The 27118-nt window shown below is 39.9% G+C and overlaps 1 protein-coding gene across 13 annotated transcripts in view; it reads left to right on the top strand.

The window, feature by feature from the left end:
• Positions 1–23902, top strand: part of LAMA2 (laminin subunit alpha 2) — a 477311-nt gene extending 453409 nt beyond the window's left edge. For 8 of the 13 annotated variants that reach the window (XM_039528762.1, XM_039528768.1, XM_039528765.1 and 5 more), the window contains 10 exons: positions 1866–2042; positions 2687–2918; positions 9243–9302; positions 11906–12018; positions 13270–13459; positions 16393–16548; positions 18964–19117; positions 19428–19558; positions 20367–20589; positions 23522–23902. In XM_039528762.1, coding sequence (XP_039384696.1) covers positions 1866–2042; positions 2687–2918; positions 9243–9302; positions 11906–12018; positions 13270–13459; positions 16393–16548; positions 18964–19117; positions 19428–19558; positions 20367–20589; positions 23522–23679 — 1594 coding nt within the window. In that variant the 3' untranslated portion in view covers positions 23680–23902. Of the gene's footprint in view, positions 1–1865; positions 2043–2686; positions 2919–3168; positions 4351–9242; positions 9303–11905; positions 12019–13269; positions 13460–16392; positions 16549–18963; positions 19118–19427; positions 19559–20366; positions 20590–23521 lie in introns of those variants that run through there. The other 5 variants (XM_039528773.1, XM_039528772.1, XM_039528764.1 and 2 more) reach the window with 2 other exon arrangements.
• Positions 23903–27118: the final 3216 nt, after the last annotated feature.

The raw sequence follows: 27118 nt of genomic DNA, 5'->3' as shown, positions 1-27118 counted from the left end.
AGGCTTAAACTCTTCAAGTAGCTAACTGTCCATATAATTATAAACTAATTGCTTTCCATTCCAGGATAATTATAGGATAGTGTTCAGGACCAATGCACTGTATGGTAGTATTCTGTTGCAAAACATGTATATGTTTTCTATGGTAATCTGAAGATGAGATAAAGTACTTGGCTGAAGGTGTCAATAAGCAACAATATACAGTATAAGCAATTCCTGCAATAGAATGGAATCTAAGAAAGGCATACTGTACAACTTATGTCTTTTGATCAAAATGATGCTACCTGTAACTGTGAAGGGGTTGGATGTTTTGCACACAGTAAGCCTAATTTTTAATTTGTGTGCATGCATCTGAGTGCCCATTTCTGCATATGAGCATCCAAATAACATGTACTTGGGTGTCTTAACTTTGAAAATTGGCCTCCCCTGGGGAATGTTTTTTTTAAATTCATTTATATTCTGTAATTTACAAGATTTGTATTATTTGGTGAGGAGGGAGTGAGGAGGAAGGATTGAATTTTCTTTGTTATATGAATCTATAGTTGAGAAAATGAGGTAACTTGCCAGAAACTGACTCTTTCACAGTGTGCTGTGCGTGCTCACTTCTTCTAAACAAATGAGAATGATTGATTATTTAGGCACCTAAACATGGATTTAGATGCCTAACTCCAGGCACCGATGTATAAATATTTAGGCCCTAATATTTAACTTCTTGTGATCCTGAAATAGAGACTTACTTTAGAGATGCTGAGTCAACAGCACACTTGATAACCTGCACCAGAGTCTTCCAGATTTCTCTCTTTTTTTTTTTTTGTTCTTACTCTCTCGTGGTTAATGTCTATTAAATCCAGTATAGCAATGTAAAGAAATTATTTCAAATAGAGTTTCACTTGCAGCTTCAAACATACTGATTCACCTTTTGGCTCTGAGTTCACATTGAGTTAGACTTGCTAAATTGCTATAGCCTTTGCTCATTTCATCACTCATCTTCAGATTGTCCCAAAGACAGCAACAGATAGATGGCTGACCCTGTTATCGTTATGCCTTATTACGTTATGTTTGTTATCCATCAAAATAACTCATTGTCTCTCCACATCTACATTCTCAGTATTAGTACCTGTTTCCCTCTTTTCAACATACAGGTTCCTAACAACCTAGATTTCTCTACCCTCCTAGCCTTGTTATAAATGTGGTAAAAATCTTTCAACAATTTAACACTAACATACATGGGGGATGCCTCTATCTCACTGCTCTGTAGCATTGTCTTTGTGTGACCTCTTCTCTTATATTTGGACCATGTGTTTGCATAATTGCAGTGAACAATCCACATGGCTTTCTCCCTTACCGCCTTCCCACAAAACAGGCTAACCATATATTTTTAAAATGTACAGTATGTATCTACTGTTGATTCCTGCAATCAGAGCACTCCAGAGCATTGTTTGTCCCCTAGCAATAAAATAATAACTAGTACAAGCCAGAAGATAAAGAGCCAACCCCATGCTGTTATATCCCACTGAGCCCTATATGATTATACATAATGTCACATACAGCAGGCTTGACTTTTACCATGTCAGTGCTGTCATGCTTCAGACTACTATTTTCAATTCAACCAGAAGCTACTATTACTGCAGCTCCACTGTCTGGTGTTGCCAAGCCCTGCTGGAGAATTAATGAAGGAAGCATTGTAGTGGCTGTGAACCTGTTAGTAGCTAATATTTGCTTAATGTGGTGTTGCTAATCATACAATTTGGTTCATCCAGTTTTATAGCGGGTGCAGCAGTAAATGGTGCCTGCAAAATGATGATTTTAATGCAAGCAATAGCCATGGTAGATCGTTTTTTATTCATTTGCTTTTAATCTTTTCATAGGATGTTTACCGTTCAAGTAGATGAAGACAGAAGCCAGACTCAGAGGCTACCTACTGATCAGTCTATAACTGTTAAAAAACTCTTTGTGGGAGGGACCCCACCTCACTTTCAGGTTGCGCCTATCAGGAACATACCCCCTTTTGAGGGTTGCATATGGAATCTTGTCATCAATGCCATGTAAGTAGGTCTTACTAGTGCTCACAAATGTTTTGGTTACTGAAGCGATAAGCACCTCAGCTGCCAAGAGAAAAGTTGCTGTCAAAAGCTAAACCTACACAAAAGGGTACCTAAAAACTGCTTTATACGCCGTTGTTCTTTTTGATATATCAATATACAGTATGCACATGACAGGACATAGCTCTGATTTATTGAGGAAAGTCTTCTGGGTGCAAGAACCAGTGCCTGCCCACAAAAAATACCACCTACAGTGTTCTACAGCCACATTCCAGACCACAACAACTTACCCTAGTAATGCTTTGATGTTATAGGCCATTCCTATGGAACTCTGTGCCATTGTTTTTAAATAAGGGTGAGATCCTGAGCTGTCAGATTATGGGAATTAGTATGCTTAGCATGGAGCCTTAACCATAGGAAATGTTCTGCTCCACTAGGTTAATGATCTGGAGGGAACAGGTGGACAGAAAAAAAAGGAATGGTGAATGAAATGGAACTTCTGCAAAACAAATCACTTTGATAACACTTTAAAGCAACAGACTCAGTGCTTGGTCAAGTGTGAACTCAGAGCAGTACCATAGCTTCTTCAGTGACAGAGAGAGGCAGAGGAATTGATGAGAGCTATTGATTTCATTGTATCTCCATAGCCCCATGGACTTCGCTCAGCCTGTGTCCTTCAAAAATGCAGATATAGGCCAGTGTCGCACTCTGGAACCCGAGACCAGACTTCCTGAAGGAGAAGATGAAGATGAAGCTACCCCTGCTTCTGTCTTGATCCAACCTGAACCTGATGGTAAAGAGGAGAAAGAGAGCACAACTGCCACCCCCAGGTTTTCTTCCTCTCCTCCTCCACCACCATCACCTTCACCTCCTACACATGTAAGTGTATATTGCATCTATGAAGAACAGTTTTAGAAAAGAAGTCTCTTTTATGTGGGAAGAGGAGAGGAATTAGTAATGATGCCTTAAAATTATGATGTGTGTGTAGATGGCTAGAGGATATTGAGTACTTGGGGTATCTACACTATTATAGAGTTCTGGATGTTTCATCCAGCATGTAAATGAAGCAGATTATCAACTAAAGCTCAGGACAAGCTTGAATCCTGAATCATTTTATTTTTTTCCTCAGCAAAAGCTTAGAATAGGATGATCATAGCATCCTGAATCACACTGAGGTGATATGATTCTGTTATATATCCCCTTTCTCCACCTCTCCCCTCTCTAATCTCCCAAGAACTCCAGAAAGCCACTATGGCAATTACAGATTTTGTTTCTGTTGGCTTTTCCTTCATTCTCAACTCCAAAGAGAATTGCAAGGTTGGATAGGCCTTTTTTGTGTAATTTATGTCTTTTCTTTTCTTTTTTTTTTTCATGATCGAGGATGGGATCAGACTGAATGATTAAAAGCTCTTTTATAAAAATGCATGCATTGCTATCGCCATATTAGGATGTAATGCTTTGCACACATGTGTCACATACGTGTGTGTATGCTCTTTATATATGTGGACTCTGCTCACGTGCTATATTAACCCTACTGAAAATATAAAAAGGTGATTTAATTAAAATCAGCATCTATATCAGAAGACTGGAGGGTAACAGATGTTTTTTAAAAGGTGTGATAGGTAATTACAGACCAGTGAATCATACTTTGGCTTCCAGTAAATTAGTTGAAATTATAAATAAGGGCCAGATTTTTCAAACTAAATTAAAACAAAGGGAGCTGCTGGTTGGTGACTGCTTTTGAGAACCTGGCCACTTCACTGAAGTGCCTAAGTAGAAACTCAGATCTCTTGAAAAACTAGCCATAGAGAAAGATTAATAAAACAGCTGATTGAACATCATCAGAAATTCATGCTTCTCTGATCTACTAGAGTTCTGGGAACATATCAGTAAAATAATGGACAAAGGAAAACTGACTGATCAAATTTACTTTGATTGTCAAAAATCTTTGTTGAACTCCATCACAAGAGTATGTTAAAGAAATTAAATAGTCACAGGTTGAGAGTTAAGGGTGGGATTCCTCATGCTTCAGGATATAAAACAACAACTAACTGATTGGGATTAGAAAGAAGCTTCCCCTATGGGAAATTTATCTCATAATGGTGTTTCTTGCACCTTCCTCTGGTATCAGCCACTCTCACTGATGGAATACTGATCAAGGTGGACCATGGGTCTGATATGATATGATGATTCCTGTGAAATTTTATAACCTTAGCCAAAAGACTGCTGAATCATAGACTCATAGGACTGGAAGGGACCTCAAGAGGCTATCTAGTCCAGTCCTCCGCACTCAAGGCAGGACTAAGTAATATCTAGAGCAGTGTTTCTCAAACTGGGGCCACCACTTGTGTAGGAAAAGCCCCTGGCGGTCCAGGCCGGTTTGTTTACCTGCCTCATCTGCAGGTCTGGCCGATCGCGGCTCCCACTGGCCACGGTTCGCTGCTCCAGGCCAATGGGAGCTGCTGGAAGCGGCGGCCAGTAAGTCCCTCGGCCCGTGCCACTTCCAGCAGCTTCCATTGGCCTGGAGCAGCAAACCACGGCCAATGGGAGCCGCGATCAGCCAGACCTGCAGATGGGGCAGATAAGCAAACCAGCCTGGCCCGCCAGGGGCTTTTCCTACACAAGTGGCAGCCACAGTTTGAAAAACACTTCTCTAGAGCATCCCTGACAGGGGTTTGAATGACCTTCTCTTAAAAATCTCCAATGATGGAGAATCCACAGCCTCCCTAAGCAATTTATTCCAGTGCTTAACCACCCTGACAGTTAGGAAGTTTTTCCTAATGTCGAACCAAATCTCCCTTGCTGCAGTTTAAGCCCATTGCTTCTTGCCCTATCCTCAGAGGTTAGCAAGAACAATTTTCTCACTCCTCTTTGTAACAACCTTTTATGTACAGTAACTCCTCACTTAACCTCCTCCCACTTAATGTTGTTTCCATTAGGGAACTTCTCATTTAACGTTGTGCAGTGCTCCCTTAGCAGTCATTTGGCCGCCTGCTCTGTCCACTGCTTGTAGAATTCTTGGAAAAGCAGCAACTTTACAAGGAAGCATTGCACAAGTTCTGCTTCTCCACCTCCTCCCCCTCCCTCCCAGCACTTCCTGCTTAGGACTTTCTGGGAGGGAGGAAGGGATGGATCAGGGAAGCACCATGTCTCTGCTCCTCCCCTTTTTTCCTAAAAAGTCCTAAGCACTGCCAAACATCATTTTTGTTGCTCTTCTCTGTACTTTCTCCAGTTTATCCACATCCTTCCTGAAATGTGGAGCCCAGAACTGGACACACTATTTCAGCTGAGGCCTAATCAGTACAGAATAGAATCTCAGGCTTCAAACTCCTGGCAATGCAAAACTGGGGGGTGTTGGTGCAAATTTTAAAAATGTGTATCTCAGTAAAGGAGTTCAGATGATTAAACTGATTGAGAAAGTTGTTTCAATACAGTAATATTAAAAGTTGGCACAGCATTTCCTGGCTAAATAGTTCAGGTGCTTGAAATAGTAAATTGGAAAGTATTGTGAAAAAATCCAGTTTTGAGTTTGTTTTGGTACAAACCCAGAAGTTTGTTGCAACTTGTTAGGGGGCTTATTCTTTCACCCTTTCACTTCCCTGGTCCTTCTCGCATGAACAGAGAGCAACAATACCCGAAGTCTGAAGGTGCAAACAATTCGATGTTTATTGGGGTGAACTTCCAGCAAGCATGATTCCAGTTTCTTTCCTCAGTGTCCCCCTTCCCAGCTCTGACACCACAGATCCTTGCCTGTGTCCCTGTTCCCACTCCCTGTTCTCATTCCCCCCCATTAGTGAAACATGATTTCAATTCCCCCACCCCCATTCCCTGTTCCCATTCCCCTCCCCTTATTTCCTGATTGATTGCAGACTATATAATAAAACTTGAGTTCTGCTTAGCTATACCTTAACCAATCATTTTACTGAAATTTAACTAACCAATCCTAACATATTGTAACATGATTATTTAACCAATCATATCCCACCACCTTAATTGGTTTACACCCAACAAAATTAATTATACAGCAGACGGAAACAATTACAGAACCAGACAGAGATTATACAGACAAATAATAGGGAAGTGGAGACTACAGTGATAGAACAATACAGAAATGAAGATTTCGCATCCCAGCTATTAATAAAGTAAGTTCTTGCCAGACAGGATGCTATCAAACTAAGTTTTCTTTTACATCTAGACTCTTCCCTTTCTCTGGAGATGATAGGTATATCAGGACAGGATTGTATTCCTAACAGCCCAATAGCACCTTATTTCAATGTGACTAGTTGGAATGTAAGGATGTGACCATACATTTCCCAGCTTATGGCTGCCTCTGCTGTTTAGCCAAAGGCTTAGCCTAAGGGCTTGGCTACACTTGCAAGTTGCAGCGCTGGTAGAGGCTTTCCAGCACTGCAATTAGTAACCGTCCACACCTGCAAGGCACATCCAGCGCTGCAACTCGCTGGCTGCAGCGCTGGCTGTACACCTGGTCAGGTTGGGGTGTAGCGCTGCTCATCAAGTGTGGACACACACCAGCGCTTTTATTGGCCTCCAGGGAATAAGGAGATATCCCAGAATGCTTTTAACTAAATTACTCTTTGTTTTGTTATGCAGCCTCTCTTTGTTTTGTTGTGAACTCCGATCCATCGGAGCTCCGTTGAACTGCTTATCTAAAAAAACAAACACTGATCACAGCAAACAGGAGCTATCTGTACCTGAGAGGCAGGGAGTGAATGTTTGCTTGACAGAGAAACAGCGTTGGATGCAGGCTGTTTGCAATTAGGACTAAGGGTTCGCGAACATTTTGTGATTTTTCAATCCAGGAAGCTAACACACAGTGTTGGCTGCAAAAATCCACTCTCTCTATCTTCCCCGCTCCCTGTCACAGTACACCAGCCTCCACCCCCCTCTTTTGAAAAGCACGTTGTTGCCACTTGAATGCTGGGATAGCTGCCCATAATGCAGCACTCCCAATGCCGCTGTAAATGCTGTAAATGTGGCCACACACCAGCGCTGCTCCTACACAGCTGGATGACCAGCGCTGCAAACCGTAAGTGTAGCCATACCCTAAGAACAGGGCCTCAGGCCTTGGCTACACTTGAGAGTTACAGCACTGGTGGTGGCTTTACAGCACTGTAACTCACTCCCTGTCCACACTGGCAAGGCACATACAGTGCTGTATCTCCGTGGCTACAGCGCTGCAGGTACTCCACCTCCCCGAGAGGAATAAAGAGAACAGCGCTGGTGCTGCAGCACTGGGGTGCCAGTGTAAACAGGGAATAATCTTACTATGCTGTAACTGACCTCCGGAAGCTTCCCGTAATGCTTTTAAGTAAAGATTACTATCTTTGTTTTGTTGTGATGCCTCTGTTTGTTTTGTTGTGAATTCCAGGCTCCCGAAGCTGCTTATCAAAAAAACAAACACAACTACTGTTTGCTGTGAATGAGCTCCCTTTGGAACGCCCACAGCTAGTGTTTGCTTGACGAGAGAGGGCTTGAGGAGAGAAGCAGCGCGGCGTGAAAATTTAAATAATTAAAAATAAAAAAAATGCTTCATACCCATAATTTGAGCAATGGTGAAAATGTAAATTGATACAAATTTTAAAATGCTTAAAATAAACATATTACCTATTGAAATTATAAAAAAATAAATAAAATTGAATTCTGCCCAGCCTGTTTATATAGGAACTAAAGCAACACTTTTGACTTCTACCCACAAGATGGCGAAATTGTAACATGATGAAACTGATACATTTCCATTTTCAATAAAAAAAAATTATACAGTTCAAAAACACTGAGTCTATGACACAAATATTCAGAGCAAAGGAACTCCAAGCTAAAGGTGATAATCCATTCTCCTACTCTCGTGAAAGAGAGGAAGTCAGGCTGCCATAAGCATATTGTTTGAGAGAAGGATTTGTTTCTTTTTTTATTTCTTTATTTTGCTTCCGTTGCTTGGCTGTCTTCTGTCTATAAACCTGAGAGACTCTTTCCACTGTCTGGGTCCATGTGTATTTATACTAGCCATTTTTCAAGGGCAAAATTAAGAGGAATAATTATTAGTTAAATGTTTAATGTTATTTACAATAATTGTTATTTAATTTTGTTGTTTAATAAAGAGATGGGCTTTACACATGAGGTACATGGAGCCATGGTGAATCATGTAATCCACATATATTGCCCAGGGTGACAATCTGAAAAAAAAAAGTGTGAAAAATTCACACGTACCAACACCCTTGCAGTTTCTCTTTTGAAAAATAAAAGTGTTTTCGAATTCTTCATATTCAAAAGCACCTTAAATGATCTAGCTTTTCTTTTTTTTTGCCTAAATCCTGCTCAGTAGAGCTGGGCAAATAATGGATTTTTCAGTTTGCTGGCAATTCTGAAAAATTGGTGGAAAAAATCATTTTGGGCTGACTCACAAATTTATTAAAAATTTTCAGCAAATCAAAAAATAATTTTAGTTTGTGCACAAAATGTGTTTTGATTTTGAACATTGTAAATCATTTAGATAAAGACATTTTCTAAATTAAAAGTAATTTTGAATCAAAAAATCAAAATGTTTCATTTTGAAAATGTTGAAATAAAGCATTTGAATTGTTTTCAGAATTTTTTTAAGTGTTTTTAAGGGTTTTTTTAATTTTTGTTTTTTTGGGGGGGGCCTAACGCAATTTGCTGAAATTTAGGTGACTTCGCCAAATGTTTCAGTGTTGTGGAATCTGTATTTTTTGCCAAAAATTTGCACTGAAAAATTTTCATTCAGTTCTATTGCTCAGTATTTGCACCTGCAACAAAGAGCATAACCATGGTTTATATTGAAACAGCTGATACATCATTCATGATTCAGTAATGTAGTACCTCAAAGCCATTCTGGAAGAATCTTATGTGCAAATCCAGTAAGCGCAGAAATTCACCCACATGCAGGGTGGGGCAAAAAAGACTCTGCTATACTTAAATCCCACCCTTTCCTTAAGACTTAAGTACTCATGTGCTCTCCATCTCCACAGCAGTGAGTTGAACTCTTAATGAAGAAGTTGTATTTTAAAAAAAAAAAAAAAGACAGGACACAGGCTAGTCAGGTAGTTTAGAAATACCGTGGTTGCCTGTTCGCTGCTTTCTTCTGCTAGGATTGTTAAAATGTGTCTTGCTTGAGAACAATGCCTTGGTAACTGCTGCTTCTGCCTCATATTATTTACTGCTTCTCAGGACTTGTTTGCCACTGAAGTGAAGAGCGCCAGCATTTCAGCTGACTTTGACGTCATCACGGTATCTTCCAACATTTTCCCAAATGGTCCCCAGTTGTTTCATTTAACACTATTGGGTGAATTGTGGTGCTGCCTTCTTCCTTTGCTAATAAATGACTTTTCTTGTGAGTGCTAATGCAGTATCATTTGTAGAGAAATGTGTGAGACAGTTGGACAGTGAAGTTCCTATTTGCTCAGACAGCTCCGCTAAGGTTATCAGTTTTCTATGATATACATGGCTTCTGCTGATGTTTCCTATCATATAGAGAATAGTGAAGTTAAAGTAATTAATTAAATGGTTCAATTTTGAGGCTCCCAGGTGATGTTAGGGTTTATTAACTGGTTGGGCTTAAATGTGGGACACCTTAAGGCTATGATACAAAAATACAGAGCCAGGAAACTCCAAGTTGGGCTGATAATCCATGCTTTTAACTCACACACTTGTGAAAGAGGTAAAGTCAGACTGTCAGAGATAAAGTCAGGCCGACCTTTGTTGGAGATAGGCATGTGAATAAAGCCTGAATTTTCTAGAACAGTTCCCTTGGACAATTTTTTCTCACTGACACTTCCACTTCCATACAGTTGACTATTTTTAAGCTTTGTTTTTAAGGGATATATGAATAAAAGACCAATATAATGACAAAATAAATTAATAGGTGTGTTAACCTATTACCAAACCCCCAGCAACATTTGTGGCACCTACCATTAATTCCTTATTCTCCCAGTCCTCCTCCTGTGCCCCAGCATCAGTGCTTACTGAAAGTAGCAAGTAACTGAGACAGTTTAGTAATATTTGACATCTGACAGAACCAAAATTTTCCCTAACTGAAATCATTGGAGGCCAGAAATAGACAACCAAGGACAGACTTTGCCCCCTTAACATTGTAACATGCACCAGTGTGGCATTGAAATGTCCACTTTAGGTCCATTTTTTTCATTCTTCATCCATCTGCCAATTCCAGACTTTAATTTATCTCCAAGTTTAAACAACCGATGATGGATATATTATATATACAGTACCATTGCCAGTTGTTAAACTATCAGGCTAAGACTGTAACTGTTAAAACAGCTTTGGACATTAGCCAGCATTATAGGAATATTATCCTGCAACTACATCACCTTTATCCATTTGTTAATCACTGAAAGACTATCCTCACACATTCATCACTCTGTTTTGTGCCTGAGTAACATCTTTCTCCCATTTTTCTTTTAATTGCACATTGGTGTGTACTTGTCACAGTGCATGCTCTTCCACTGTACATGGAGGACTGTCATAATCAGAACAGAGTAGTTGTGGAAAATGTTTTTTAAAAAGTTCTCAACTGTTGTGAGAATTTCTTTGTGACTTATGAAAGACAAAATATCACATTACTGAAGAGGGGAATCACAGAGAGGGGAATTTCCTCTTTGCAATAGAAATTTCCTGTTTCCTGAGGAATCACGCATGACATCTTGAAAATGCTTCACAGAAAGAACACTTCGACAAGAAAACACCGCACATTGAACTTTGAGAGCCTCTGTTGAGTCAGGGCTCAGAGAGAGGCTGTGGCCAATCCAAGACTGTTAAACACAGTGCTTAAAAATAGAGCTTCCAAAGTCTGTTTTTTCCTGTGGTATTATTGTCCTAAGATCGTGCTGTCTTAGATCCTCTGAGAAACTTCTTCACAATATACCCCAAAGTGGAGTATCGGGGGAGATGATCATTCCTGTGGCCCTTTCATTGAACAATGCTAGACTGTGGCTATATGATCAAGATTCAAAGGGACACAGTCAAAAAAAAATCACACTTCTGCCTGAAAATGTTCTACCTTCTATCGTTACAAGTAACACCTAAGCGTAATGTAACTGAAAGAGACCATTGGTAAAAACAACATTTTTCTTTATTTCTTTGGTTCGTCATGTTTGTGCATTTGACAGCACAAAGTATATAGTACTTGTTTCTCCTCCGTATCAGCTAGTCAGTTTTTCTGGTATCTGTGTGGCTCTTTCAAACAGCAACAGGGGGAGAGAAAAAATTTTGAAAGACAGCAAAAGAAACCTGATTGTAAAACAAAAAAATTGGCATGGGGACTCAGTGGCAGGGGTAGCACCTGCAACTACTTCTATCTCCTTTTTTTTTTAAAGATTGGCTAGATTTCAGTTTGATAGTGTCCCTTTAAGATTTCAGTCCTGCTTAGACTCTATAAGACAGCACCCTAAAGTATAAGTGCCAGTGAGCTACATTTAAGGATGCACTGAGCTGCACAGAAATCATTTAAGGGTCTGGTGCACATACCCTGATGACGAAAAAGCAGTACATAAGTCTAAAGGAGCTCTGCTTTTAAAATGAATCTTCATTATATTGCCTGCTAACTTTATTTTACATGGAGAGACAAAAGACACTGGGAAGTTGCAGAGCCAATACCTGTAATAGGTAGAATATTCCAAAGTGCTCCAGGGTAAATGAAAGAACTTTAACTCTTGGACAGATGAGGTTCAGAATGAGAAGTTCTTCTTGAAAAATATTACTAGCATCCCTAGGAGACTATAGAAGAGGTTTTTTATTTTCTGATGTATGCTATATACTGCTGGAAAGCACATCATAAATTAATATGCTCGATCAATGGCATGATTTATATTTTGCAGGACTCTTGTGCTGCTGATACAGAGCCAGCTGTTTTGGAGGGTGGCAAACAATTTGGTCTTTCAAGGAACAGCCATATTGCGGCTGCATTTGATGATACCAAAGTGAAGAACAGGTACAATATCTGATTTTTGTGGTGAAGTAATAAAGTGAAGTCTTATGTGGATGGCTGACGAGCAAAATACTCTGGATCGTGTTTTCAAAAACTTTAGGCACATTCTTGAGTGCAATTTTCCGTGGCTCAGTTTTGTACATATAAAAACAGTGGTTAGTGCACACAAATAGCATTTAGGCATGAAGAATGGGTAATGATTAGTCTGCCTGAGTAGTATGCCCAAATGAATTTGGGGGGCAGGGGAGGAGGGAGAGAAAATCAAAGTTCAGGACATACAAAACTGGCCTGTGAAGAAAGGTTATGTGCACAAAAGTTATTCTCAGTTTTAGAGGCCAGGTGTGGCCCTTTTCAAAGTTTGGTATCTTGGTCCATAAATAACACAATTAGGAGTAATATTATATTTGTTTGTTTTGTTCAAACAAAGCATAGTGCAGTTGAATGATATCAATTGCCAAGAACCAGGATAGCCGGTTCATACAACAGAATTAATATATTGCACATGGTGTGGAAAGTGAAGTTCACTGAATCACAAACTAAATTATTTTTCTTATAATGATCAGGTCCCTTTTTCTCTTTTCTCTTCTCATCTCATGATTAAAATCAGCCAGCAAGGTTACCTGTTGCACATCAGGAACACTGCCAAGCTATACACCCACACAGAAGAATTAATAGAATTACTCCTTCTGAAAGTTATAGCTACGCACTGGCTGGTTCTAGCTATTGGACCAGAGATTCTGGAGCAATACCTGGTTCATTGCTCACTTTTGCAGTGAAAGAGTGTGACAATTAATAATTGCTTCAAGTGAAACTAGTGAATTGTGTTCACCTTCCTTTGATTGCACAGGCAACTTGAATTCTAACATTTCCTAATTTTGAGTGCTTGACTTAGTAAATATAATGTTATTTTAACATAGTGTTTGTGTGTGTAATTTCTTAGTTTAAAAAAAAAGGTGAAAAGACAGAAACTCCATTATATAGCATCGCTTGGACACCTACATGGGTCATCAGCAGGCTTGCTGTATTAGACAATATACATCTCCACAATAGGTGTTGGACTAACAAGTAAAATGCAGCTCTGAGATCTGAATGATGTTTAAGTTTTGATGGACAAACAGAAGCACTAGTATCTGGCCTCTTAACAATTCATTTTTCTGAAAGGGAGGAAGGAAGGAGGGAGAGAGAGGACGAATTAATTTTTCCTCCGTTTGATTTTGAGAAAAAATTTTCTTTGGTTCTGTTTTTCCTTTTCAGGCTCACAATTGAATTGGAAGTCCGAACAGAGGCTGAATCTGGCTTGCTTTTTTATATGGCCCGGATCAACCATGCTGATTTTGCCACTGTTCAGATAAAGAATGGACTGCCTTACTTCAGCTATGACCTGGGAAGTGGGAACACCAGCACAATGATTCCAAACAAAATCAATGATGGCCAGTGGCACAAGGTATACAATGCAGTGGGATACTTAGAAGTGCTAGAGAGATCCTTGACTTGTTCAGGAGATCTGCCTGAAATCTACATGAGCTGAATTTTTAGATACTGGCACCTAAGTTGTGCTTGGAGAATTTTTGCTTTCAGATGCACACACGTAATTGTAGCTATGTTTACACAGGTTCATATTCTGCTGGGTGCTGATATTTGAAAATTTGTCCCTCAGGTAAAGACGTATTTTGGGTCACATTTAGAATATACAGTATATGTAGCTGGGAAACCCAGAGAAGATTATAATGTTCTCCTCAACTGTCTAAGTTATGTAAGTAATGAGGCCCAGGTGACGCTCAGTGAGACACATCATTAGAGCTAACAGTCTTTTGAGGTATCACTGTGGCTGAAATGTGATACAGTTAAAAGACCAAAGAACTTTGAAAAAAAATCAAGTGAAGTTAATTTTGTTTGCACTATTACCTCAACTCGTTGGGGAGAAAATATGATATTCACAGACATGTTTGCAGTGTTTGTGAGCTTTAGGAAAGGAAACACTTATGAATATAAAATGCACTTGGCCTCTGGAGAACGGGTAGGAAATCATATCACAACCATCAATATGGTATATATTGAAAAGAGGTAACAAACACATTATAAGTTAGTAGGTACACGGAGAACTGTCCTAGGGGATTTACTAAATTTGACAGATCTGTTCTGCTAATCACAACACAAACTAAAGTAAATTAAAACCTGTCACTAAACAAGAATAACCGTAATAGCATTTCACCTTAATCATGGCTCACAGTACCCTAAACCCTGGTCTACAGCAGGGCTTTAGAGCTGGTCTGAAGATAGTTTTCCCTGGTGGAAATATTTAACAAAATCAAAAAATATTTTGTTTTCATTTAAAGTTTTTCCATGGGAAATTTTGAGTTTTCAGTGAAAATGCAAGACTGAAAGATTTCAGCCAACAGTGAGAGTTGTAGAGCCTCATGGGAGTGGTATTTTGATCCTCCTGCCCCGATTGTTCTCTATGGGATGGGACCCCAACTGGATTACATCTCCCATAATGCCTTACTGGTCTCCCCTTTTGGTGAGAAGAAGGAATGGAGTCCCTGGCCCCAGGTACATTAGGGGAGATATAGTCCAACAACACCTATGACAATTGCTTGGCATCAAAGGGCAGGACCATGTTTTCAACATGGAAGTCCTGGAAAAATCTGGTGTTAGACCTCCTGGGTGTAGAACCCAGGCCTGCTGGGCTGGGGACATTGCCATGCTGCCACCCAGTAACAGCTGTAACCTACTTGCGCTCCATGACCCCATGACTTGTTGTGAACAAATCCTGCATCAAGGAGTGTGACAGGCAGCAGTCTCATGGATCCTGATTGGCTCCCCATCCTATATAGACCCAAGGGATGTTCCAGGAAGAGTCTAGGCAACAGCTCAGATCTTCTGTAGCTGCCACAACTGTTTCTGCTCCTTGATCCTGAACTCCTGGATTTGATCTTGGCTTGACTTGGACTTCATCTCCTGACCCTGAAACCTGACTCAGACTCTAACCTTTGATATTGACCCTGGCCTGGAACCTGACTCTGAATTCCTCCACTGTTCCCAGCCTCAGGTTTGCCCCTGCTCTGACTCTTGGTCATTACTGCCCTTGTTGGGATCCTGATATCTGGTTCAGTCAGCTTCAAGACTCATTTGATCTGCACCGAATTGAGGTAGACTGGCCATGTAATTTGTATGCCTGAGACCCATTTATCAAAACAAGTCATATTCCAAATTAAGCTCCAGCAATCGTAAACATGGACAACAGATGAAATGTTTCTAAGACACCCTGAAACAAAATGTGTGAAAAACAAACATTTCTGACTTGACCTTTGAGCAACTGGCAGTTGATCGTATTGCATGGCGCCGCGTGGTAAGGGTGAGCATCCATGACTTTGAGAAGAATCAAGTTGAGCAGCTAGAAGCACACAAACAAAGTGCAACTCAATCACCACAACTAGACAAATGCCTCTGTGGCCAGTATGGGAAATGTTCTTCCCAAATTGGAATTGGAGTCACATGAAGGCCCATTAATACAAACTATGATTGTCACGGTTGTCCTTGAAATCGAAGTCACTAGCATCATTATCATCACCAGGGCGCTTTAAAAATGTTACCTTAGTTTAGCTACCATGTATACTATACATGACATTTCATCCTCTTAATACATAAAAGCACTGCTGCAGAAGTTACTGGGGAGTCTGATACATATCTTTGGAGAGAGAGTGGTTTAGCAGTAGTTATGGGCAAAGTTTGAACAACTCCTCAGCAATTGTTGTTCCTCCATATGAGTCATGTCCTATTTGTCTGAATAGGAATCTTATTAAGCCTGTGTGTGTTACATTTACTCCATCCTGAACTATGATCTGTAGCAAGAATAAGCTAAAGGAACAAGAAACTCAGTCATGGAATATGGTTCTTAAATATGTTCTGTAATAAACCTTTACGGTGGATGCCATTAAAAAGTCAACATTTACCATCCCAAATGCCTGCAGTTAGCACAGGATCGTCCTATATGTAGAAGAAGAGATGCAGCAGAATTGCTATCACTTTAGTGAGGCAAACATTGAGGTGTTTTCAAATGGCATCCCCTGTGCATTTAGTAATTCTAATACAAATACTCATGATGCTTCCTGGCATATTTGAATTAAAAGTTTAGTTCTGTGGTTGTGCAACACACAGAACTGTGGAGTCCTGGTGCATGACTAGGACTGCTAGGCACTACAGCCATACAAATAATAAATAGTAATAATATTGTCTGCCTTATTCTTTACATAGAGGAAGTTTTATTTGGCTTAAGGTGGAAATCTGAAGTTGCACTTTGAAAAGCATCCTTTGCTCCAAGGTTCTCTGGTACCAGAAAACTCTCACTAATGTGCTATATTTATGTCTTATTTCTAGGTAAAAATATTTCGAACCAAGCAAGAAGGAATCCTTTTAGTAGATGGTGTTTCAAACAGGACCACCAGTCCCAAGAAGGCCGATATCTTGGATGTTGTGGGAATGCTGTTTGTCGGAGGATTGCCCATTAACTATACAACACGAAGAATCGGTCCAGTAAGGAAGAACATTTAATAAGCCGTTTCAGTCTCTAAATATGTGTTGTCCGGTATCACGATTGACATTTCTTTTCCAAAATATAAAGGCAAATGGATAAAAGGGCCTATCCAATTCTTCTTTAAATAGTTGGAAGGACCTGGGTTAGAATACAGCCAGTACAAAGAATTGAAACTGGCCCATAGTCATTACTATGGGAAGAAGGAAAAGCTTTACAGTCCTGGACCCTTACAATTCCACTGTTCGGCAGGGGGAATTCAAGTTTAAAAATACAAGTCTCCCTTTTGGCAGGATTCTTGGAATTTTAAGGCTCCAGCACGGTACAGAGGGCTTGTGCAAACATAAAAGCTCAGTGAGACCCTCAGATAAAACTTAGTATCAGAGGGGGGGTACCCGTGTTAGTCTGTATCCACAAAAACAACGAGGAGTCCGGTAGCACCTTAAAGACTAACCGATTTATTTGGGCATAAGCTTTCGTGGGTAAAAAAAACCCCACTTCTTCAAATAAAACTTGTCCATTTCTCCGGTTCATCTGAAACTGACAAGTTTTGACAATTTTACCATGCAGTAGGCAAGTTTTGACATTTTGGTAACAAAATTCATTGGTTTGGGAAAATTTTTCATTAAGTGTTCTCCTAGAAATGACCAAAAGATCTAATCATGCAGTTCTTGGCTGAATTCACTGGTGAGTCCAAAACTACATTCACTAGGATTTTTTTCAAACTTTAATTAAAGTTTTGTACAGTTCTATTTCACAGTTACGAACTATATCTTACAAAATACCACAGCGACAAGATGGGTGAGGTAATATATTTTATTGGAAGCTTGAAAGCTTGTCTCTCTCACCAATTAGAAGATATTCCCTCACCCCCCATTGTCTGTCTAATATTCTAGTACCAATGCAGCTACAACAACACTGTGTACAAAATACTACAGGACACAAAACAGACCCAGTGAATAAGGATTTCTTATATAAAAGATTGTGCAAAGAAAATATGAATAAAACTGGAAAGGTTTTAGAAATTCCATTAAAATCAGTGGTCTTAAGAGACTTACATGGGTGTTACTGAGAGTAAGATTTGTCCCAATGTGTGTGTGTACCTCTCTTCCCTCTTCCCCCAATCTCCGTGTGTTAGTGTTTTTTCTCATTCTGTCTTTCCCCCCTCACACCAAATGCATGAGTGTGTGCACACCTTTGTCCTTCGAAGTGTGTGTTTGACATTTACCCTTCACTTCCCCAATATTACCACACTCCAGCATCAGCCAAGGCAGGGCTGGAACAATTTTTATAGTGCTGATGATAGAAACGATGTATTTGGGGTTTGTTATTACTACTTCAAGTCAAGGGGTGCAGCAGCACCCCCAGCACCTCTAGTTTCAACACCACTGGGCCAATGGCTTTCTTTAGAGCCTGTAGGCCCTCCATGCTCCTCAGCTTCCTCTCCCCAACCTCTGCCAGCACCAGTTGTCCAGTAGGTGGGTGGACTCCCAGGCCTTCTTCAGGGAGGAGAGAGGAAATGCTGCTCTGCACAGCATCCAGCATCAATGGAAAGAGACATTATCTGAAAAGGGAGCGGAGGAAAGTGCTAGTATGGCATACCAGCTACACAGACTCATTGCAATCCCTGCTGCTTCTTCCTTTAAAGGTCATCCAATGAGCAGCATAATAATAATAATAATACCTAGCCCTAGCTCTCATAGTGAAGGCTTGTTAAATTGTAAAACATGGATAAAGATGCAAGAAAATCATGCATATAATATCTTAGCTACAATCATACAATAGTTGTAGATAAGGTTATGTGGAGAGCCATATGATGCCATCAGTATTTATGTAAAACTTCCATTCACTTAAGCAGGAGTTGCACATTTTGAAGGATGTGGCCCAATATAAGCACAGCTTTAATATGTAAGGTTAGCCCCTCAATGGTCTGAGAGACAGAAAATGGAGTAATGTTACAAGTTATCTATGGGTGTTACTATAACATTTACTATACTCCATGCCTTTGTCCACTGGCTTAACTAGAAAGTACGGACTCTATTCAATTACAGAACTAAAGTATGGGCTATTACATTTCTGCATTGCCTGTGCAATTTGCTGTTTCATTATGCAGTGCATTATTTTATGCCCCTTCCATTAAGCCAAAGAGATGAGACTTCATTTTGTGCGATCTGATCCCTAGAATTTCAGAAAAGCAACATAATTAGTCTGTAGTATGATGGAGATTAGATTCTTATTACAATCAGATACTGTGGATTAGCCACGTAAAGTTCAAGACTCATTCAGCTCCACGCATGCTGCAGCAAAACACAGAATCAAAAGAAGGGATACTTTCTGATGCCATAATTGAGCCTTTCCATACCAGCATTTCTGCTTGCTTCTCATAACAACATTCTCTGTTTGAAAATTGCACCCAGGTCACCTACAGCATTGATGGTTGCATCAGAAATTTTAAGATGACAGAGGCTTCTGTTGACCTGGATAATCCAACCTCCAGCTTCAATGTTGGCAAATGCTTTACCAATGCAGAGAAAGGAACATTCTTTGATGGAACAGGCTTTGCCAAAACAGGTAATAAACTACAATTTTACTAGTGCTAAAAGAGAAACAGTTATAGCACGTGGGATTTTCAAAGGCATTCAGCATTGCCTAACCCCCATCGTGGGAGCAGAGTTAGGCCAGCTCTGACTCTAAGCACTTTTCAGAATCCCATTCAGCATGTTCAAATGTTACACCTGGTGTTTGATCATGTGTATTTCCAGCAAGATCTCATATTAAGAACTGGTACCATGAGCCACTATTTTACACTTGATTTCAGTTGGACTAAATAATAGTGTAGCTGTTTTTCTAAATGTATTACTGTATGTTTTCCACTCCCCAGTTGGAACATTTAAAGTGGGAACAGACCTACTAGTGGAGTTGGAATTCCGTACTACTCGAATGAATGGTGTTCTGCTGGGAATCAGCAGCCAAAAAATGGATGGACTCGGTATCGAGCTGGTAGATGAAAAAGTGAGTGACAGCATTGTGCAGTGAGGCATCATCTGATACATTTCTGGATATCTGTAGGGCATTTGTGTGTTTTAAAATGCATGAACAAATTTAAACTCCGATTTAATGTCAAGACATCTCAGTCAAGATCACAGCCCCATATATGCCAGTCAGTCCTTCCCCTTCCAAATTTGACTCACTTCTAGTTTTGCTAAGTCATCCTAACATGTTGATCTGCAACATTGCTCTGTTTCCTGTATTACAGCATAGGGCCTATGTTAGCAGGGTACTGTGTCTGTCATGTCATGAATATCAGTCCCTTGTGTGTGTAACTCAATGTTGGTACATAGTTTAATCAACCACTCAACTGCACTTAAAAGTAAATAGCTCTGTTTTATATAAGACCACCACAAAACCAATATTTTTGTCTTTGTATAGTTTCACAACAGAAAGTTGGCAAACCATGCCCACAGCTTTGCACATTCCTGCTAACCTAGGCCCCAGTGCTACACATGGATCTACACACATGAGCTCTGTTGACTTTAGTGGATTCTGTACAGGTGCAAGGATCCACCCACACAGAACTGGGTGCAGGATTGGAGCCATAGTTACTAAATTCTGGTGATGGAAATAAACACAATGGGGCTGAGCTGGCTTGTGTTGATTTTGAAATGTAATAAGACAATTTATGTTTAACTCTACATTTATTCTAAATCTATATGTAGCTTTTGAGAAGATCAAATTTGATGAAAACTAGATCACCGTGTTCTGTATAAGTATTATTTTGATAACTCGTCCTTTCCCCCCTCTTTCATGTTACATTCTCCAGCTGATGTTCCATGTGGATAATGGCGCAGGCAGATTCTCTGCCATCTATGAGCCTGACAAACCAGGCAGCTTGTGTGATGGACAGTGGCACAAGGTTACTGCAAACAAGATCAAGCACCGATTAGAATTGACTGTGGATGGGAATCAGGTGGACCGAAGCAGCCCAAATGGAGTCTCCAGTTCTGCGGACACTAATGATCCTGTCTTCGTTGGAGGATATCCTGGTAGGTGTCCAACACACAAACAGGGCATTATTCACGCTCTCTAGTAATGAGGCATTGCCAATGTCTTAAATATAATTCCGTTTCACACATTAATATCAATGGAGATAGCCTGGTTATGAATATCCAATATTCTCTACAGTATAAATGTCAGTTATCTATATTTCATTCTTGTGCCTTTGAATAACAGGAGCTCTGCAGCACTGAATTTCTGTCATGTGCTGCCAATATTTCAGCTAAGGAAGCCTATAGTTCTTTTTCCCTTGAGCTTATAATAAACCCTCTATCCAAGGGAGTGATGCACTTTCAGAGAGGAGCAAAAAGACCCTATTCCTTTCTTATCACATTTAAACAAAAACACTTTTTCATAGCCAAGGCAACAGCAACAGCATTTGACAAACTTGAACTGCCAAAAATGTTTACTGGAAAAAAAGGTAGGCTGAGTATATTGATCATATAACACAGAGCTCAGCCTGTGAAAATTGATTTAGGGAATGTGGGGAACAATCTGTAGAAGATAAGGCTGTCCTCCCTCAGGAATTTTTTTTAAATATTTCCCATTTGGTGCAATCTGGTTTATTTTTAAAGGCAAAACAAACAGGTGAAAGGATCCAGAGGCCTTCATACTTATTCTACTGATAGTGAATATTGACAACTAACTGTTCACAAACAAACAGACCAAGAATTATTTGAGGAATAATTTAATATTGAAAATCAAATTTCAGAAATTTGTAAAATGCTCGTAATATTGGGTTTTGTTTTTTTTTACTAATTCTGTAGCACTCCTAGTGCTGTTTTGTACTAGCTTGTGAACAGAAGCTAAATATCAGATAAGGGTGCCTATCCCAGTGTCCATTGAAGTCAATAGAAGGCCTCCCATTGACATCTGTGAGCATTGCACTGAGCTCTGAATTATTTTCTTTGCATTTTTCCTCCATTCTAAATGATGTAATACAATGTATCCAGTAACACTTAGCTTTCAGTTCCTCCAGATGTTATCTGATGTGTTTCCTGTATTGTTTGATATGTAAGAGAAACCCAGGCTCTACCACGCTGGCCTAATTTAGAAGGAGTGTTGTCCCATAAAGGTGTTCCCAGTGTTGTGGTATTTTTACATAAGAACAACCATACTGGATCATACCAACGGTCCATCTAGCCCAGTATCATATCTTCTGACAGTGGCCAATGCCAGGTGCCTCAGAGGGAATTAACAGAACAGGTAAACATCACTAGATCCATCCCCTGTCACCATTCCCAGTTTCTGGCAATCAGAGGCTGTTTTTACAGCAATCCTTAGACTCTAATATAAGAACTGGTGCTAAAGAAGAGTTTCCAGTGGTTATAAGCTGCATTTAGTCAAAAGAAGGGCAATCAGATGTAACACAGCAGTCGATATAAAACAAATCCACACCACTTGCATTGGAATGATACCCATGAACTGAGTTAAAGCTACATACTAAATTGTGGATCCATTTGATAAATAATTTATCATGCACCTTTGACCATCTCTCCTCCTTCTGTTGACTAGTCCATTTCCCCTTGTTTATTCTAACATTCCAAACACCTCAACAGTCTCACACACCTGCCTCTTTTTAATCAGCCTGCCAGAGAAATGTTTTGTCTTCCTCCAAATGTGGAATTTTCCCAATTTATCCTCGCCTGAGGCACAGAACAGACAAGATTCAGTCCAAGACCTGTGGCAGCATTTCTATGTGTACATATGTCACAAATTTAACATCCATTATCATGGGGTCTGGATTCAACAGTCCACTGAGGTTGTTTTATGCTTCATTAAACCATCTGAAATTGGCTGGTGGAGAATTCCCTTGGGCAGGGGAATTTTCCACCAGCAGACAGTTGTTGAGGTCAACTGTCATTGCCTCCTGCACCAACAACTGTCTCTCTCCCTGCCCTCTCCCGCCCCCACACACACATCCCCAGTGTAAGGAGAAGGAGGGGTCAGAGTTTTGGGGTAGGGGAGGGCTTGTAGTGGAACAGAGCTGTGCTGTGCCCAATCCTCCATTGATGTTGTAATGTCCCTGTGAATCCCTGTCTTGCACTAAGGCTGAATCAGGAAGCACAACTGGCTCCCTGTGGCCACTACTTCACTCAGAATAGAGATGAGAAACAAGGCTGGGAACTTCAAACAATTGTGAAGGGGAGATTCCCAGCTTCCCAATGGGACTAGCACTCACTTCTAGCCATCAGGGTTCCCAAGATGGCAGTCTTTAAAGTTGTGACATTTTTAGGCATGTAAAAGCTATTTGGGGTCATTTTCAGTATTTGGCTCTATCTGAGCCCAGTACAGTTGGACTCAGCGTAGCTAAAGCCCTTGCCTTTACAGACACAAAGATACAAAATATAATCCAAAAATAGTCTCTCCATAACATTGCTAAGGTAGCCTCTCTCTGATACCTGCAGCACATACAGAATAGACAGTATGTGCCCTTTGGGGATGCAGAAGTCGCCCTGACAACTTTGCTACTTGTGAGTAAATTCACCCATCCCAGACTCATGCTGATAACTCCTTTATACCACATGTAAACAGACTGCAAGTTGCAGATGCACAGAACCATTATTTGTCTCCTGCATACCATTTGTTAATACTGTAGGAAAAATGCCATTTGGATCTCTCAGGAAGGCTGAAGGCTGTTTTATTTAATGTCATGAACATCACCTGAACCGAGTTGTGTGATTTAAATGGAAGATTTAAATACGTTCTGATTTTACCAGTGGCACATTGAGACTGATTAGATAGTTGCCACCAAATCAAGCGTTTATCAAACATGCTTAGAGGTTTAACCACTCTCCTGCTAAAAAATGGAGTGCAGCCAGTAAATTGTGAAGAATATATATATTTGGGAATGCAAGTGGGAGAAGAGATTTGAAGAAGAAAAATGAGGTAACAACATTATGTTTTGTTTTGTTTTTTCAGATGGTCTGAACCAGTTTGGCCTGACTACAAATATCCGTTTTAAAGGATGCATTCGCTCGCTGAAGCTCACCAAAGGCACTGGTAAACCTCAGGAGATTAGCTTCAGCAAAGCCTTGGAGCTGAAGGGAGTTCAGCCTCTATCATGCCCTGCAAACTAACATGAGATCATTCAACTTTGACATGCATCTGATTGTTTTAAGTGCCTACATTTAAAAAAAAATGTTATATACAGTACATTAATAAAATGTCTTTGTGCAAGTATTTTGAGTTCTGTCTGTGATATTTAAATGGCTTTATTTCAAGGTAGCTCCAAAAGAAGATTAAATTAGTAATCATTCATTTCTTCTTTCTTTAACTGAATAAAGCAATAAATTACTCTAATCTTTTGTGCTGTTTTTCTGTAGTTTGAAATGGAATTGTTCAGCATAGTTTTTCATGAGTGGGACTGTATAATATGGAAAGGTGTGTGAGAGAGAGAATGTACTTCATATAAAAAAGTGTGCTAACTCATTTCAAAATTCAATTTTATTTTGGCCACTCCCAATTTTTTAAAAATGCTTTTAACAGAAAACTCTGCTTTGGATTAATGGACTGGTTCAGTTCGGGGCCTGGAACAAAGATAATTTATCATTGCTGGTTAGGGGCAATGCTGGGTGCCTATTTAATTTGTGCGTTGTTGTTACAAAGACTATATTAGACTTAAATCCTCTAATGTATCATTTGAACAGCTTTGGAATGTAATGTGTGTTTTTTGTTTGGAAATACAGAAATGGGAGCAAATTGACGTGGGGGATTAGTGTATTAGCGTTTCACACCTGGAGACCTGGATTTAAACAGGCCACTAGTGACCATCTCTAGTATACATCCTATACACACCATATGTGGCAGAATTTTCAGACTTTTTTTTACAACAGAGGCCTAGAACTGCCATGACAACAGTGCTGCAGCAAAATGGAGGTGAACTGGTAGATCAGCAGAGGGAGTTTTCACAGTATAGGTCTCTTTTCTCAACCATCCTCTCTTTATTGAACTACTAACCAAACACTTAATTTAAAGGTAATAATTGGAGATATACCAATCTCCTAGAACTGGAAGGGACCTTGAAAGGTCATCAAGTCCAGCCCCCTGCCTTCACTAGCAGGGCCAATTTTTGCCTCAGATCCCTAAGTGGCCTCCTCAAGGATTGAACTCACAACCCTGGGTTTAGCAGGCCAATGCTCAAACCACTGAGCTATCCCTCCTCCAAAGGAGCTTCTATATTGAGGTGATTTTTTCTCTAATGTCTCTTATTGTAGCTGCCTTTATCAGCAGTCTGAAAGAGAAGGATGCACAGAAACATCTCCCATAAAATCCTAAGAGCACTCTGTGCTTAGCAGTATGAATATAGAGGGAGAGGTGAGTGGGGTCAGACTGAAAAGTTGTTTCAGAGGTTCTCCCTAAAATACTACAGTTTGGTGGGAGGCAGGGCCATTATCATGAGTGCTCGATGCATTTTGTGTAATGATTAATTGGTTTGATGACTAGTCTATAGTATCTTTCTTGTATATTGTTCCAAATTGCTAACCTCTGCTAACCTCCGCATTTTCAAACAGTCACGCACAACTTCATTTTTGCCAAATGTTCACAACAGAATCTCCCTTCAATGCTATTCTTCAAAGCAAAACTTTGCTTTAGTCTATTGCAAGGGTTGGCAACCTCTGGCACATGGCTCACCAGAGTAAGCACCCTGGAGGGTCAGGCCAGTTTGTTTACCTGCCGCGTTGGCTGATCGCAGCTCCCACTGGCCGCGGTTCGCCGTCCCAGGCCAATGGGGGCGGCAGGAAGCCACAGCCAGCACATCCCTCACCCGTGCCGCATCTAAGGCCTCAATCCTTCAATCAGCTCCACATAGATAATTAGGCCTATGTAGAGCTGGAGGATGGGCTAGTGGTTTGGGCACTAGCCTGGCTCCCAGAAGACCTCATGTTCATTTCCTTGCTCCACTGTGGACATCTTGAATGACTTTAGGCAAGACATTTGGAGCAACAGTTTAATGCACCTGAAGGTGCAAATAGTGCCACTGGGATTTCAGAAGTACCTGCGTGAATTAAATTCCAGGGATTTCAATGAGCATTAGGGATTTAACCTGCTTAGATACTCCTGAAATCCCACTAGGAGCCCAAGTTCATCTTTAGGCACCTAAATACCTTTGTCACCCTGGCCCTGTAGCACTGCCCTACCTCACAAAGGTGTTGTGAGGATAAATACATTAGAAATTGTGAGGTGCTCAGATACTACCAGAGGCCATACAAGTCTCTTAAATAGGCAAACGCTGGGATCCTGATTCTTAACCAGTGAAAGCTGATATAACAGTATTGACTTCAATGGCACTATGCCAATTTACACCAGTGGAGCATCTCGTCTTGGGACTCCACACAGGTGCAAAGGTGGACCCATACGGATCCAGTTGCAGGATCAGGGGATTTATCTCATCCCTAACAGGACCTTATTAGGGCTGTCAAACTATTAAAAAAATTAATTGTGATGAATCACAATTTTAATCACATTGTTAAAAATAATAGAATACCAATTTAAATGTATTGTAAAGCTTTTTGGATGTTTTGCTACATTTTCAAATATATTGATTTCAATTACAATGCAGACTACAAAGTGTAGACTGCTCACTTTATCTTTTTTACAGTGCAAATATTTGTAATTATTAATAATAATAATATAAACCAAAAAAAAGCATGACAGGGCATACAAATGTTTAACATATTTGGCAAGTAAATATCTTACAACGCCAGCTACAACAGTGTCATCCAAATGCCCATTCTCACTTTCAAGTGACATTCTAAATAAGAAGCTGGCAGCATTATCGCCCGTAAATTTAAACTAACTTATTTGTCTTAGCGATTGGCTGAATAAGAAGTAGGAAGAAGTAGTAGTAAGACCACTCGGTATTGTAGGCTCTAAAGTTTTACATTCTTTTGGTTTTGAGTGCAGTTATGTTAAAAAAAAAAGAATTCTACATTTGTAAGTTGCACTTTCACGCCAAAGAGATGGCACTACAGTACTTGTATAAAGTGAATTGAAATATACTATTTCTTTTGTTTATCTTTTTTAGAGTGCAACTATTTGTACCCAAAAATAATAATATAAAGTGAGCAGTGTACACTTTGTATTCTGTGTTGAAATTGAATTCAACATATTTGAAAATGTAGACAAAACATCCCAAAATATTTATACTAAATTTAAATTGGTATTCTATGAGTGTTTAATGGCATGATTAAACTGCGATTAATCATGATTAATTTTTTTAATTAAGTTCATTTGTTTTGAGTTAATCACTTGGGTTAGCTGCGATTGACAGCCCTAATCCTTACTACTACTACTGCCTCTGCCCTCCTTGTTCCAGAGATTTCCTTTCATGTCACTCTTTCTTGTTTGTTTGTTTTTGTTTATATTAAAGTCCTTTCCTCCCTTTAGGGGAGGTCCTCCGCATATTTTCCCTCTTAGTTTCACTTACCAAATGCCCTGCCTTGCAGCGACCCAATTCGTATAGCTGGAGCGGAAATGGGAATCTTCAGCTGAAGAAACACATTGGTGCATTGAAAT

Source organism: Mauremys reevesii, linkage group 3 (assembly GCF_016161935.1).
Source record: "Mauremys reevesii isolate NIE-2019 linkage group 3, ASM1616193v1, whole genome shotgun sequence".
Lineage (NCBI taxonomy): Eukaryota > Metazoa > Chordata > Testudines > Geoemydidae > Mauremys > Mauremys reevesii.
The sequence above is the reverse complement of the archived record's forward strand: the minus strand, read 5'-3'. Positions and strand labels throughout refer to the sequence as shown.